This window comes from Nomascus leucogenys, chromosome X (genome assembly GCF_006542625.1).
Source record: "Nomascus leucogenys isolate Asia chromosome X, Asia_NLE_v1, whole genome shotgun sequence".
Lineage (NCBI taxonomy): Eukaryota > Metazoa > Chordata > Mammalia > Primates > Hylobatidae > Nomascus > Nomascus leucogenys.
Genome location: NC_044406.1, coordinates 115,257,530 through 115,273,612, shown reverse-complemented (window position 1 = coordinate 115,273,612; position 16,083 = coordinate 115,257,530). Strand labels below are relative to the sequence as shown.

The 16,083-nt window shown below is 38.9% G+C and overlaps 1 protein-coding gene and 1 pseudogene across 7 annotated transcripts in view; both read left to right on the top strand.

Moving 5' to 3' along the window:
* The window catches only part of SMARCA1 (SWI/SNF related, matrix associated, actin dependent regulator of chromatin, subfamily a, member 1), a 77,208-nt gene extending 71,166 nt beyond the window's left edge, over positions 1–6,042 (top strand). For 2 of the 7 annotated variants that reach the window (XM_030806947.1, XM_030806948.1), the window contains 2 exons: positions 4,094–4,204; positions 5,306–5,783. In XM_030806947.1, the coding sequence (XP_030662807.1) occupies positions 4,094–4,204; positions 5,306–5,377 (183 nt within the window). In that variant the 3' untranslated portion in view covers positions 5,378–5,783. Of the gene's footprint in view, positions 1–4,093; positions 4,236–5,237 lie in introns of all 7 variants that reach the window. The other 5 variants (XM_030806954.1, XM_030806953.1, XM_030806952.1 and 2 more) reach the window with 5 other exon arrangements.
* Positions 6,043–15,571: 9,529 nt separating this feature from the next.
* Positions 15,572–15,689, top strand: LOC115833495 (annotated as a pseudogene).
* Positions 15,690–16,083: the final 394 nt, after the last annotated feature.

Genomic DNA, 16,083 nt, shown 5'->3' with positions numbered 1-16,083 from the left:
AGAAGTCCTATCATAAAGAAATTTGTTTAACATTTAAAAAAACCAACATTTCCCATACACATTTGAACGTAGGAATTGTTTGCCACAACTATTAACACTACAGAGCAGTTTTCCATTTGTTATTTTCCTATTCTCTTCTGTTGTCTTTATTATTTTTGCATCCCCTCATTTCCTCTTGTGTGCTGTTTTTCTCCAACTTCATTTTTAAATCCAGTGTGGGGAAATGGTGAGAGAAAGAGATAACTAGACTATAGAATTGTGGAAACAGTTTGAGGTCCTATGAACAATTCCCTGTAATCCCCCACAAAATAGGAAGATAAAGATGTACAAGAATCTAGGAGAATATATGAAAGGAGAAATTACAGAAAAAGAATATGCTTTTGACATCATGAAATTTCTCATAGTCATTTCATAGTCACTTATTCAATAAATGAGTCATTTTTTATTGGTAATCTAGCCTTTCTCCTTTTAACTTCTAGTTTTAGCTAGTGTTCTGTTTATGATAACGTATGTTGCGTTAGGCAGTCATGAAGCATGAGAATAAAAAAATGGAGGCTGGGCACGGTGGCTCACGCCTGTAATCCCAGCACTTTGGGAGGCCGAGGTGGGTGGATCATGAAGTCAGGAGATCAAGACCATCCTGGCTAACATGGTGAAACCCCATCTCTACTAAAAATACAAAAAATTAGCCGGGTGTGGTGGCGGGCGCCTGTAGTCCCAGCTACTCAGGAGGCTGAGGCGGGAGAATGCCGTGAACTCGGGAGGCGGAGCTTGCAGTGAGCCGAGATCGCGCCGCTGCACTCCAGCCTGGGCAACAGAGTGAGACTCCGCATCAAAAAAAAAAAAAAAAAAATGGAGCTGTTATCTATAGAGAACATGACATGACCTGTTATAGGAAGGTAACACCCATACTTGTCCATTCCTCGATGTCTTTCTCTAGCGTCTTAGATTATTTTTCTGTCTGGAGTAGTTATTGACAGGTTAAAAGGAATGAAGGTATGAACTAATTACACAGTCCATTTATACTCATTTTGAGGTATTCTACTTCCCTGCATAGGAGGCTGTCTCAAAAGTATTAGTTTTTTTTTCTGAATCACCCACATGAACCATGAATATGTATCTAAAGATATCTCCAGTCACAAGCAACTATTACTTATTGAGAATAATAATAGCCAGAGGATATAGCTTAATGATTCACGAATCAGCTTTACATAAAGACTCTATTTAGTCTCCCTAGAAACCAACGATCAAATCTCATCAGGGTCAACTTAACCTTTTCTGTAATAGATAAATTGAATAACATACTGTTTAATTTGTATGTGTGTTATTGAATGAAGCTATGGAGAATATTTGGTCTGCATACTAAAGATATCACTATTGTTTTGGTAAGTAAGGAAAATTTCAGAGTTATTGTTTCTGAATTATTTAACCCTGGGTGATTGAAGATACACAAGAAACTTGAACATGCCAGTGTTACGTTAGATTATTTTTAATAGGTAAACAATAATTCATTAATGAGCAATTTTTTTCTGGCTAGACTCTGGTTTTCTGCCTCCTTTTGGGTTTCATTTAGAGCCTAAAATTCATTTGCCTGGATAGTGGATCTTGTTTTGTATCTTACATTTCCTATGTTGTATGCCAACTTTTTTTGGATTTTATTTGGAAAGATAAAACTGAATTTTAAACAATTTTCCATTCTTAAAAAGTTACAGATTGGCCAAGACTTAAATGTTCATTGCAGAAAATTTGGAGAATTCAGGCTAGTATCAAGAGAAAAATAAAAGTTATCAATAGTCCTACTCTTAGAGATAGCCGATGTTAACCACTAGTAACATTATTGTTAATATTCTTTTAGCTATTTCTGTGTATGTATATGATAATAATACGTGTCTGTGTATTCTGTTTCCAGATTACCAAAATTTTAGTTAGTTCCCAGTTTAACACTGCTCTAAACATTGTTTTGTAAATCTTCGTATACATCTCATTTCCTTACAATAAATTTCTGGGAATGGAATTGCTAGGTCAAAGGGCATGAAAATTTTAAGATCCTTCACTGAAATTTCAAATTCGCTTTCAAGAAAGGTAGTGTATTAGTCAGCTTGGGCTGCCATAACAGAATGCCACAGACTGGGTGGCTTAAGCAACAGGAATTTATTTTCTCACCGTTAGGGAGACTGAAAGTTCAAGATCAAGGTGCCAGCAGGGCTGGTTTCTGGTGTGGCTTCTCCTCCTGGCTTGCAGATGGCCACCTTCTGCACGTGACATTCTCATATGGCCCATTCTTGAAGTGCATGCAGAGAAAGGGAGAGCTTTGATGTCTCTTCCACTTCTTACAAGGACACCAGTCCTATTGGATTAGGGCTCCATCCAAATGACCTCATTTAACCTCAATTACCTCCTTAAAGTCCCCATCTTCAACTATAGTCACATTGAAGGTTAGGGCTTCAAATGAATTTTGCGGAGACATACCTCAGTCCATAGCAGATAGTAACATTGACATTTCATCATCAGTGAATGAAAGTTCCCATTTCAACATCTTATTGTCAATGTCAGATATGTATACTATATATGTGCACATGCACACAAGCATGTACATATTACTAATTTGATGAAGATGGCATTGTTTTACTTTGCATTTCTTTGGTCATTAGTTGCAGTGAAACTTGATTATAATGTTTGGACTTTTTTTTTTTGGTGAGTTTTCTATTCCTGTACTTTGACCATTTGTGTGTGTGTATGTTGGGGTTGTTCTTAACTGCCAGTAAACCTACATTTTCTCTTGAGTGTTTAGCTATTTTGGCAGACATTTTTGCTTATACAGAAAAGGAATCATATTTAAAAATATTATTTATCCTTTGATATTAAACCATTATTTACCTTTAAAATATAGCAAAGTATGCAGGGTTAATAATATATGAGATTCCATATTAATGAATTGTGTTTAATGCTCACCATACATTCATAAAAAGTATTTATAGTTTGCATGCATTGATTTGCTGACAGTGAAATACAGGTGGTGGCAAGGTTAATGTAGAAATCTTTTCAGGTATTATTTGCTCTGAATTAACAAATACAGCAGTGTTTCCTGTGATGTGGTCCCCAGAACTCTAATCCCACAAGATGTCTGGTGAGAAGAAAGTCTGTTGGTTAAATATTTATTTTTGACAACTGCTGCATCCTGTATGCCCCACCTAGTGGTTCACAGTGCACATAGGGAACTGAAAGGCTCTGAGAAGCCATGTAATAAGTAAATCTGTTTAACTTTTGTAAACTGGGTACTTCCAAAACTTATTTTGACCATAGAACATCCCCTTATTTTTTTTGTTTATGTGATTTATGTTAACTTTTTATTTTGAAATAAAAAAAATTCACAAAAAGTTGTAAAGAAAATGTACAGGGAGGTCCCATGTACCCTTCACCCAGTTTTCCCCAATGGTAACATTTTGCAAAACTATAGTAAAATATCACAACCAGGAAATTGACGTTCGTATAATCTATAGAGCTTGTTCAGATTTCATCAGTTACACATGCGCTCGTGTGTGTGTGTGTGTGTGTGTGTGTGTGTGCAGTTCAATGCAGTTTTGTCATGTGTAGAGTTGCGTAACCTCTACCACCGTAAGACTCCATTGTGCTAACTCTTTACAGTCAAACCCACGCTCTCTCCTCTCCCTAGCTCCTGGCAACCATTGATCTGTTCTCTCTTTCTATAATTTTGTCATTTAAGGATGTTATATAAATGGAATAATATGGTATGTAACCTTTCGAAATTAGCTTTTTTTTTTTTACTTAGCATAATTCCCTTGAGGTTCATTCAGCTTGTTAACTGTATTAATAGTTCTTTCCTTTTTATTGCTGAGTAATATTATATGATAGTGATGTATCACGGTTTGTTTAACCAGTCATCCATAAATGACATTTACCCCCACTGCTTATTTTTGGTGGAATCTATTAATACCCTGTGTGAATATTGTTCTGAAAAATAGCAGTTTTGGAAATTCTATACCACAGAAATCATACAGTTAAATAGTTGTCATCGTTTTAAAGATTATGATTGGGTTGCAGAAATTAAAAATCTCTTTATTACTTCATTTAGGAATTCCAGAGACGCTGTAACACTCTGATTTCATTGATTGAGAAAGAAAATATGGAAATTGAGGAAAGAGAGAGAGCAGAAAAGAAGAAACGGGCAACTAAAACTCCAATGGTAAAATTTTCAGCATTTTCCTAACTTTTAGGTAGATCCCATTTTTTTTTACATAATTAAAATGCCTATATTATGTTTAATGCCATAGTGATACCTATTAATAAAAGCTGGTTTTATGAAATGCTAATTTGTTTTGGACAGAAGAATAATTACTTCACAACCATGTTTCTTATTTGTTTGTAGAACATATGGTTAGGAACTCCCTAGTAACTAGGCTCAGTATTTTAAAAAATTCCTCATGAATCTAAACAGAAGTATAATGCAAGTGAAATCTTTTGAATTGAGACTAGAGCTATCATGGGGGTAGCAGAGGGGTAGGGGTGGGATGGGATGGGGCTGAAGTTGAAACTAGGAGTTCTGATTTGATCAAGTAAGTTTTCTGATGTTTGTGGAATTATGAGTACAAATGGGAACTCTGAGCAGACAACAAAGCTTTGCTTGGTAATAAGTGAACTGTTGAATTGATAGGATAACTTGATTTTAATCCAGTCAGGTTGCTTTGTATAGCTGTAATTTAAAATACTCTTTAATAGATCGTATTATTTGAGTGTGGTTAAGTAAACTGCCATATTTCATCGAATCTAAGATGCTTTCCGTTGTAAGACACAGCATTATTTTATGTACCACTGAGGGAAAATGCTGCCAGGTGTAATTTGTCATCAGTTGTAAGATGCATCCTGATTTCAGAGATGCTAAAATGTGAAAGAAATGTGTATCATAGAAGATATGAAATATGGTATGTTAAAACCTATCATAAGTTTTTTAAAAAATATATACTCATAAACAAAATTTTGCCCAGAAAACATTAAGTAGTTCTTTAAGATAAGAGTACATTTATAATACCATGTGTAAGTAGATACTTGATGACTATTTTTGATGGGTATTTTATGTCTTTTCATAAAAAGAAACATCTTTGAAGGTTATTTTACATTGGGTTATATAGTTTGTTGGGCTATATAGAACATTAACTGTGAATATAACATTTAAGTGAATATTCATGTTAAAATTTTTTTTTAATGCATTTACATCCTAGATTTAACATTGTTGGGCCATTTAAAATGTGCATATTGGAGCAGAACATTAAATCTGTTTCCATTTTAGTCACAGAAAAGAAAAGCAGAGTCAGCTACTGAGAGCTCTGGAAAGAAGGATGTCAAGAAGGTGAAATCCTAAAGCCTAGAAATAAAGTTTTAAATGGGAAACTGCTATTTTCTTGTTCCCATCTTCAAATGCTAATTGCCAGTTCCAGTGTATTCATGGTACTCTAAGAAAAATCTCTTTGGTTTTGATTTCTTGCATATTTTATATATTTTACAATGCTTTCTACCTGAAATGTGTAGCTTTATATTTTATGGCATTCTAGTATTTTTGTGTACTGTATTTTGTGCATTTCATGTCTTCATCAAAATCCTCTCAGTCCTTGTTCTTTTGAAGCTTGTGCTGAGGTTTTAGCTTTTCTATGTTTTATATGCCGCTGCTTTGAAAGAGAACCTAGATTCTATAGTTGTATTATTGTTGTTTCATACTTTAAATTTATATGGCTGTGGAAAAATGAATTAAAATGATTTGAGGAGAAAGACTTTTTCACTTCTTTGTTGCTTTCTTTTCTATTGAGTCTGGGCTTGTTTGTGTTACTGCATACTGTGATTAGCATAATAATTGTTTCTTTGAGGTCATCTAAATATTTTTTTCCTAAAGGAATAAAGGGTGAGGAAAGAAAAATATTAAAAAAGCTAATATTTGATACTGTGCTTGCTGTCAGTATGCATTACATTTAAATTATTCTCTAAATATTCGAGTGGGAAAATATAATAAAGAAATGTCTATAAGAAATTTAATTATTTCCTGTTTTTTTGTGCAGTAGAAAGTAGTTGTGTTTACTGAATTGTATTGCTTACTACTGTGTATTTGGTTCAAAGTTAAAGCTTTGCTTGCTGACTTGTGTGTGATCTTCTGTCCCATAGAGCCAGTTCAGAAGGGCCTGGGTGTAACATGTAGAATTATTAACAATTAAGTTTAGAGTATGAAATAAGCACTATGCATGCAGAAGAAGGGGGGCTGTGTTTGTCAGGAATACAGTTATGCTCAGGTAACAATCTCAAAGTGTCAGAGGTTTTACACACCAAGAGTTTTTTTCTTGCTCACACTACATATCTCATGCAGGTCAGGTCAGAGGGATGTGGGAATGGGAAAGGATCTGCTCCACACGGTAACTCAAGGTTCCAGGATGACTAAGGCTCTGCTATTTTGTGGCTGCAACATCTGGAACATGTGGCACTTAGGCTCTTTACTGCCTCAGCCTGGAAGTGACACATGTCACATCCACTTGTATTTCATTGCCACCAAAGTAGTCACGTGGTCCTATATACCTGAAAGAGGGCTGGCAAATGTAGGGAAATAAATGGAACGTCTTACATTACTGCCTGTGTCACAGAGACTGTCAGTTCAGGAATGAACCTGGGTCTATTACATGAAACTTTTAGTGTGGAATTAATCAGAATCTGGGTCAGGTTGTAAGAGAGCAGGGAAAATGGATCCAAATCTAGTGTGAAATACACAACAAATAAGTAAAGCTGAGAATGCAGGATAATGTTAGTTACCAAAACAAGGTTTGGACCACTAAAGAGTTGTCTCTTCCCCCTTCCAAGATCTTTTGCATTTCCTGTCAGACTCTCTTTAGTGTACTACTAGCAAATTCTGGGTAGCCCCTGAGTGTTAGTCAGCATTCTTCACATCCTCAATCTTTTCATAGAAGTTCTCCAACAGAGGAATAGATCTTCTAGAACAACAACCCACTGTCTGAAGTCTCCATTCATTGTCCAGATTTTATATCTCTTACTGCCATGTTTCTGGTTGGATTATTTTTACTCTTTCCACTATTAGCACTTAGACTCTTGTACCCTGTTGGGGGTTGGGGTAAAATTGGGGTTCTCTTAAGAGACAAGGTTGGGACGATATTATATCAGGGGACCCAGGGATACCCAAATCTGTCCTTGGCTTAACTGCCTTTTCTGTAAGAAAGGAAGGCTAAGGTGAGCAAAGTAATACTTCACTAGCTGGTGCTTTGGCTGCAAACTCCAGAGCTCTTCAGCCCAAAATCTAACCTTGGAATTTTCCACTCCAGTTATATGAATAGCTATAGTTAGTCATCTGCGCTGGAGAAAATGATACCAGGGAGTTTTACTGATAACCCCAAGTTCTGTGCAGTAGAAAACAGCCTAATAAGGGTCTGGACTCTCATCAGTCAGTTCAGCCTTTCTTTTCCTAGGGAGCAGAGAAGATGGCGGGTGGGAGTGGGCACAGTTACGGTCTTTGAACCCCAGCACGGACATTTAACAATCTCTACTTCTCATTCTTTCTCTGGTAATCCAAAGGGGTCAGTAGCTGAGCTAATATGTGATACTCTACCTTAGGGGAGAAAATCTGCAGGTAAGTTCTTGTAGCCTTTTCATGGAGTCATTTCCCTGTTCCATATCATGGCTGTTATGAGTCTTTCTTGGACCACTTTCAGCACCAAAGTGATGTGAAATTCAGCTCCCCAAGGCCTTCAATGGATGCTTCTGATGTCATCCTTAGAAACTTGTGAAATAGTTTTATTCAGGACTTAAAGACCATACTATATATTTAGTGAAAAATTCATCACCTATTCTACTTCTCATCTTAAAGTATGTATAGCTACACTGTTGAACCTAGCCTACCAAACAGACCCATACAGTGAATACCAGATGATAGCTTAGTCCAAATAATAGCATCTTGGAAATACAAAAATGCCTCAAGTCTGAATATGAAACCCCTCTTATTGTTAAATTTCTACAGAGAAATTAAACTCCCATCGAAAATGTAAAAATCCCAAGAAAGAAATCCCATTTCAAACAAGTGGCCTAGACATGGCTGCTATGTTGGGGAGAGAAATCTGGATTGTCAGTTTACTATATCAGCTCCGTGGAGGCCCAGAGGAAGCAGAAGAGAGTGCTATATACATGAATGCAGTCTTACAAAGCATAATGACTCTGCCCACCAGCAAAAATGGTCCAATGGATTACATTGGAATCTGACCCAACCTGATTCCTTGTTTGGAAAATGTACAAGGAAGAAAGTGAGCAGAGAAACAGAGACCCTGAGTGGCTTCTTTCACTGAAGGCCTCTATCTGTAAAAGATAAGGGGTGAATGGGATTTCCCAACAACTCTAGATCTTCCACAGAGGCCCTTGTAAAGCTCTGTCTTGATTCATTGGCTACTCAGGCTCTAATTTCCTTACAATCAAAGAAGGCAGGTGGTGAGCTCAGTAATCTCTTGTTTTCATCATAGCCATTGGTATGGCTTTATTGTATAGTTCTATCTTTTTCTCTGGCTACCTGGCCTACAAGTGTTATGCTATACTTGAATACTTTTCAGATTACACAGTTTTCCCATGAAATATGTTTCCAAATTTGGTTCTTTGTCTAAGACTCCCAGTTAAGAGAAGTTTTTGAACTAAAATATTTGCGGCTATCTCAGTTGCTGGGTGTTTGGTTTGAAAAGCCTCTACCTAACTGGTGAATCTATCTACTATCATCAAAATAAAATGCTATTATTTCCTAATTATTGGCGAAGATCCCCTCTGTGGTCTATTGTTCCCCCTCTATGGTGCAGTAGCCAGTGCAGCTAAGAGTCCCAGGCCAGCTTCAAGGCCACCACATGTCTTTATCTCCAGGTGTTCTTACCAATTCCTGAAATCCTCAAGTTGTTACCAAATTTCAAACTTCTCTGAGTATTCCATCTCATGTTTCCTTCATCTCCCTAAGCCATCCTGCCTAACAGACAAGGAGTAAGATTTTTCTGTGGTTGAAATACACATAGCTAATACTATCCTGTCACCTATCCCTCAGCCTTATTATTTCTGTGTGCTCCAACTGATTGTTATCTGCCACTATCTCTTTCTGAAGGCTTTTTCAGAGGCCTAGAAGGCTTCTCTACCCTCCGCATGGTAAGCTGGAAGAGCTAGGAATTAACACATCTGGAAGTGGCTCTGAATAAAAAAACTGATGGGAGTTGGTGTGTGAATGCCCCAACTCTCTTACCTCTTGAGCAAGGTAACTAAGGTATGTGATTTATGGTTCCCCAGAGTTTACCCACCGGATTAAGCTCCAGCCACCCACAGTAGTGGCTGTCTTGATAACACACTCTATTAACTGCTTGCTTTTCCCTGTATCACTTCCCTACTCCCCTGTAGGTATTTCCTTAGGTCAGCTCCTGAATAAACTACTTGTATTTGAATCTTTGTATCAGCATTTGCTTCTGAGGGAACTCAAGATACTCACCTTGTATGCATAGCTCTTCTTACCCCTTATTCATTTAGAAAGCGTAGGGTGTTTAATAAGAGTAATGACTGGATAGCATATTATTGATCTGTTCTTATAAATTCTATTCGTTCCGTGAACAGTTAGTGGATGGTGTGACTGAATCAGGGTATTTTGCACTGGGAACCCCTAGCTCTTCCAGGCTACTTTACAGAGGCTAGAGAAGCCTTCCAGGCCTCTGGAAGCTAAATAACAAAAGAAATTTTCTTGTATCACCAATAGCTATGGTATTGGGTATTATTATTAGGCAGAGGTTCCAAGGTTCTCAAGTGTTTGGTAAGGCCAAAGCTGGTGCCCAAGCTATTTTCTTTTTAAGTGTTCTCCATGCTAGCTGGTATCCCTTCCCTGTACCAGTGCTTCATTTAGATAATTGGACCAAGCATCGGCCTTTTTTACTGTAATGCAACCATTATAAAAGCTTGTTGATACCAGGCTCTTTTCATTTGTTGGCCTAGTGACTTGATCATTTGTCCCTTTCCTGATACATTGCTCTCCTGCTGAGGAAACTTTCATCTAGGCCACTGTAGTCAGATCCAAGCTATATCTTTCCATTGACTTTCAACTCTGTCTGTATTGCCCCCAAGATATGCTTGATTAATTTCTGATCTTCCTGTGATATAGATACTAGTATTCATCAATATGTTGGATTACCAAATTATGTGGGCTGTCTTCAAGAGTCTCCATATATCTATGGGAGGTTGATGGTGAGCACTATTCATCTCCCAACTGTCTACCTCTCATCACGAATAGTTTTGAATTAACATATCTCCTTCAGTGGTGGAGCTCAAAGCCTATTTGCTATATCCAAGATAGAAAAGATCTTTGCATAAGGTCTCACCTTTGCTAGAATATTTACTATGTGACCATCATCATCATCATTTAGGATTGATACCTTATTCAGCCCTCTCCTGAAATCAACTATAAGTTTCCAAATGCCGTTTGTTTTTGTACTGGCATTTAGTTTTGTACTGGCAATAAGATCACTGCTGAAATATGTTAACTTACCCCTTTCTACTAAGATTGTCGTGGTATTTCATCTACTGTTTCCTAATGTGTGTTAGCTACACTGTTTACAGTTAGGTAGATGGTTTCCCTTGCCTTCATGAGAAATGATTGCAATTGGGTCTGAGATCTGGGTGCTGTATCTATGTAGGTATATCCTTTTCTACTTTCATGTATGTCTATCCTGGTTTCTAAGATCTCAAGCTTTCTTCCTTTCCTAGTTTTGTTTATTGAGACACGGTCTCATTCTGTCACTCAGACTGGAGTGCAGTTGCACAATTATGGCTCACTGCAGCCTTGACTTCCCTGGCTTAGGGGATTCTCCCACCTCAGCCTCCCGAGTAGCTGGGACTACAGGTGGGCACTGCCACGACGGGCTAATTTTTTGTATTTTTTGTAGAGGCAGGGTTTCGCCATGCTGCCCAGGTGGGTCTCGAACTCCTGGGTTCAAACGATCCTCCCACCTTGGTCCTCCAAAAGTGATGGGATTACGGGTGTGAGGCACCGCACCCGGCTTCCTTTCCTAATTCTTTCCTAGCTTGCTTCCCACCACTTCCAAAGCAATAACTATCTCCCGGGCAAGAGTTTTTAGTTCATTTAAAGTATCCTGTAATCTAACCTATCCTATCCTGTAGTCTAACCTGTCCTATAATGTAACCTAACCTAGCCAAGGGCCTTTATTTCCAGGCTGACCCAATTCTCAAAGCCACAGCATTCTGGATATAGTTATTATTTAATGCCCTACAGCATTCTGGATATAGTTATTATTTAATGCCTTTTTGACCTTTGATCTTTTTTCTTTCAGTAACTTTTACTCTTCACCTTAGTCCAAGAATAAGCTACTGTGTCCATGTAGTGAAGGTCTTAATCTCTTTTTATGAGTGAACTCTACCTTCCTTCAGTGATTGCACCCATACTGTGAGGTCTCTAAAGTCCACAACCATAATTAGACTCTTGGCCAATATTTATTGAAGATTCCTGATCAGGAAAGCAACTGCAAGGTGTGTCTTGTCTTTTGATTAGGCCTTGCAAATCACTAAGAGTTATTTTTTTTAACTCTATCTTTTCTCCACAAATTCTTATATTAGGGTTTATGCAGTGTCCAAATCAGAGTCAACATGAGAACATATGGTGGGGAAGGGACTCAGAAAACTTTACAGGCCATTACACCTCAGAATTTTATGTGACCATCATTCTCTATCTCTGGATACAAGTTAAAACAAAGTTCAGGGGAACAGAATCTAGGCCTGTCATCTAAGTTGGATGTATGAGTATTTGGATCTAATGATCCAATAGGCCAAAAATGTCACACACTGGAATTCTGTTTATTTTAGGGAGACCTAGCTGCAGAACCTTGTGGCTCCTGCAGTTTGAACTCATGGACAAGGTTATCCTAGCTCCTAAAATGAATATTTACACCAATACCAGCACCTGCCTGTTACACATGGGAGAGTATATACTGGCCCTACAGCAGCAGTGCTTCAAGTTTGAGGACTAAACCTCAATCTCTTTTGTGGGACTTTATTCCCCAAATGTCAGTCCCTGGGGAAGACACTTGCCCTGTCTTCTGAGATCATGTCAGTGTCAGGGACAGAAGTGAGATCCAGGCACCATTAAGGGGTGAATTATGGTAGTGATTGGCCAGGTGACTTCGGAATATTTAAATTCTGCCTTGGCCCTGTCACCCTGGTATGTTCCACAAGAGACACATGTGACTAAAGAGTGGCAAAGGAAGCAAAATAACATTGGGGGCATTGGCCCCCAGACTCTATTTCAGCACTCTACTAAGCTGACCACAAGGAAGCTTAGAGTAGAGATAGTGTGGAACTCAGAACCAAAACAGGATGAATAGCTTGCCATTTCCCTTAAGCCAAAGTCAAATTTCCAAATTCGCCATTCAAATGAGAAAAAAATGTTACAGCCACCAGCTCCAGAGAGAATGAACCCAGAAAGGGGCTTTCTACCTGTATGGGATTGTTTAAATTCTCAGGGCTCCACCCACTAGAAACTGTGGTTCAACAGTGCCCAGGAATCTTGCCTATCAATTCAGCACTCCTCCACTACTTGGGTAGGAGGCTGGGGAGCAGACTAGAGAGGAACTTTTAACTCCTTTGCCTGGAAGTCAATATGGACACTATGCTTATCTTGCTTAGATGCTTAGCTATGGCAACCAGGTACATTCTTTAGTGTGTGCTTGATTATGTGTTGATATGTGGCTGGAGCATTGACTAATACAGAAGGTATCAAAAGAGGTACCATTATAGAATGCAAACTCAATAACCTTCTGTGAGAATCACATCACCTATGTGGGATTTCTTATTTTCTAACACATTTTTTGATTATTGGTGAGATTCTTTATCAGCGAACTTGAATCCTTGAGACACTGGCTTACTATGCCATGGTGTCACAGTATTTTGAGTCTTCTGGGAAATGGCAACTTGCTGCTGTTTACGATACTGGGAGAAAATGTGATACTTTCATATGCTGTTATAAATGCACATACGCTGAAATTTGAATATGGATGGACTGTGTTTTTAAACGATTTGTTTTTATTTTGTAGTTTTTAAAAAAGCAGTGTAGACTATATGTGAATAGTTCGCATGCCATCATTTTCCTCATGTGGAGATCTTCTGCAATGCTAGGTAGGTGCTGTGGTATGCCAAGCTGCACTGCTTAAGCCTCATAGAACTGAAACTAGTGATTGCATCTCTCAGGATGCAGGGATATGGATTTACTCTGCTGAAGGAAAACATTCAGAGTCATATTCAGAATTTTCAGCTTTAGGCTTTGAAGACAACTACACTTGGTTTGGCTTTCTTTTTAGGCTCCATGTCAGTTACCTTTTGCTGCATAAAAATCTACCCTAAAACTCAGTGGCTTAAAACAACCATTTGCAACTCACAATTCTGTGGGTTAGCAATTTGGGTTGGGCTCAGCACCTCATGGGCTCAGCTACTTTCAAGGTGTCGAATTCCTATTTATACATTCAAAGAAATCCTTATAAGTTGAAACAGGGGTATTAAACTCTTAGTAAAGTTGAATTCTTATAACCAGAATGGTTCATAGTCTGAGAAGAAGAAAGCAACATGAAGAAAAAAAATGGACTTGAGGTCAAAATAGTGGGCCAAAACTGGGCAGTGAGATCAAAATGCCCTGTGTTGTTTGAGAATACCCTGAGGTTCAACATATTTATTGAGGTCCAGGGATGGTCCTACCACCCCTTTTCTGTCACTGGGCCAGAACTCAGACAAGCTTTTTTGAGGCAGGAGACCTTTACCTTTGCTACCTAAGCTGTTTGCTTCAGAACAGGCTTTCCTGTCACTTTTGCTGCCACCTAAGTTGTCAAGATTTGTAATTCCATAATTGCCATTATTTCCATGGATGGGGCTGGACTGTGCCCTGTTACTTGTTATGACTAAATTAATGTATCTGGGGCAAAATGTCTCAACTCCCATCTCACTGGTGCCTAAGTGAGATCCCCACTCAGTCCACCGTTGGGCAAAGATGTTCCAGCAAAAATGGTTTGAAATTCAAATGCTTGAGTCATCTTTCTGGTTTCATAGTAGTTTGATCTCAGAAGCTTTGTTGCTCTTTCTGCCACTGGACCTTGGCCATAGTCATCTCTGTCCATCCTGACAAATGTCATTAACTTTATGTATTCATTTAAAATATACTTGTCTATTTATTTTTACTCATTTGTATATTCATGCATTCATTTGTTCATTAACATTCTTCATTTTTAATTGCACCTCAGGTTAAACCCCAGGGAGAAGGGGTTGTGGCCATGACCCCTTCTCTTACAGAATACCCTTCAAGCTTTGTATCCATAGGGACAGTCTGTCTCTTTTTCTTTCTTTTATTGCCCTTGATTCTCTCATTGGCTCTGTGTCTCTATCATCTTGTTACTTGCTCTCACTTGCTCTTACACTCAAACAAATATAAATAGCTCCTCAGGCACTCTGGTAACTCGCTGACTACTTAAATAAGAACAGGTGGGTATTATAAGGACATCAGCCAGCAGGAATCGAGGCAGTTAATGCTCTTCATCTCTCTCTGGGGCTACATGATGTCTCTCTCGATGTCTCTCTCAATGTCTCTGTCGTTGTCATTCTCTCTCTCAGCATCCCTGCTTCTCTCTGTATGTGTCCATAGCCCTAATCAATGGCCTACTGATTTTGTGCATGAGTTCTGCTTTTATTGTTACTTTTTCTTGCCATGATCCTTCGTAGATCCCTCTCTTCCTCAGGACATTTTTGGTAAAGTCTAACTCTCATTTCTAACTGCTGCTGCCTTCACGTTTTTGAATGGGAGAATCATATGGGCATAGATCATCTTCTGCATCAGGTCACATTGTAGGTAAGTGACTCGACTGACTTGGCTACAAATGGGTCGGGTACACCCTGTGGCTAAAGGGTGAGGTCATGTGATATAAAACTTGGCAGCAAGAGCAGCAGAGGTTGCAGGCAGGCAGTGGACTAACAGGCAGTAATTGACATCTTCATATAGTCTGTTTCTTACCCGTTAGTACACTAACCTTTCTCCTGTATACAATACCAAAGATGTCTCTGCCTAAAACCACCTACCTATTACACCTCAACCACAGACACGTGCTTCCAGGAGAGACGCAACTCAGTTTCATCTAGAAGCCATATGAAAGGATCATATTAAAAGCTGCCTGTCAGTCTCTGTCTGCAACCTTTAGGGGACATCCTTAAATCTTCAGTTCCTGGGCCTGCTTATGGTCTTTTGTTCAGTGTATATATTGCATCCTTGCAGCTGCTTGGGAATGATGAATTATATACTGAAACCAGTAAGCATAAACTATTGCAGAGGAGTTCTTTCATCAGCAAATCTGACCACCTGGGGAATCTGCCTCTGGGAGGATTATCCCTGAGATGATCTAAGGGCAGCAACAGTCCACTTCTAGGTAATGTTGGCACTCTGGGCAAAGCCAACTTGAGGGGTTGGTTCTCAAACTCGAACTTGGATTGGAATCACCTGGAAGACTTGTTAAAACTCAAACTGGTCTATGGCCATACCACCCTGAACGTGCCCAATCTTGCCTGATCTTGGAAGCTAAGCAGGGTTGGGCCTCGTTAGTACTTGGATAGGAGACCCCCTGGGAATACGGGTGCTGTAGGCATTATTTAAATTTAATTTAAAAAAATCCAGAATGCTGAGCTCCATCTCCAGAGTTTCTGATTCAGTAGGTACTTGCATTTCTAACAAGTTCCCAGGTGACGTTGATGCTTTTGGTCCAGGAATCACACTTTGAAAACGGCTGTTTCTAGGGTGCCAATTTGAATCCAGGTGTTTGGTGGTTGAGCTGAAGTGGGCTTTGTTGTATCGCTGTATGGTAGTTTCAATCCAGGAGAATTTCGCTAGGTCATCTGACAGTTGTGATCCTTGGCAGCCCTTGATTTGTAAACTCAAAACAGAGGTCTCACTGTGTTGTCCCTCCTGGCACCTGGATTGCCACTGTTCCTCATATGCTGATTGTGATGTCCGTACTCACCTGGGATTAACTGTTGCCACTT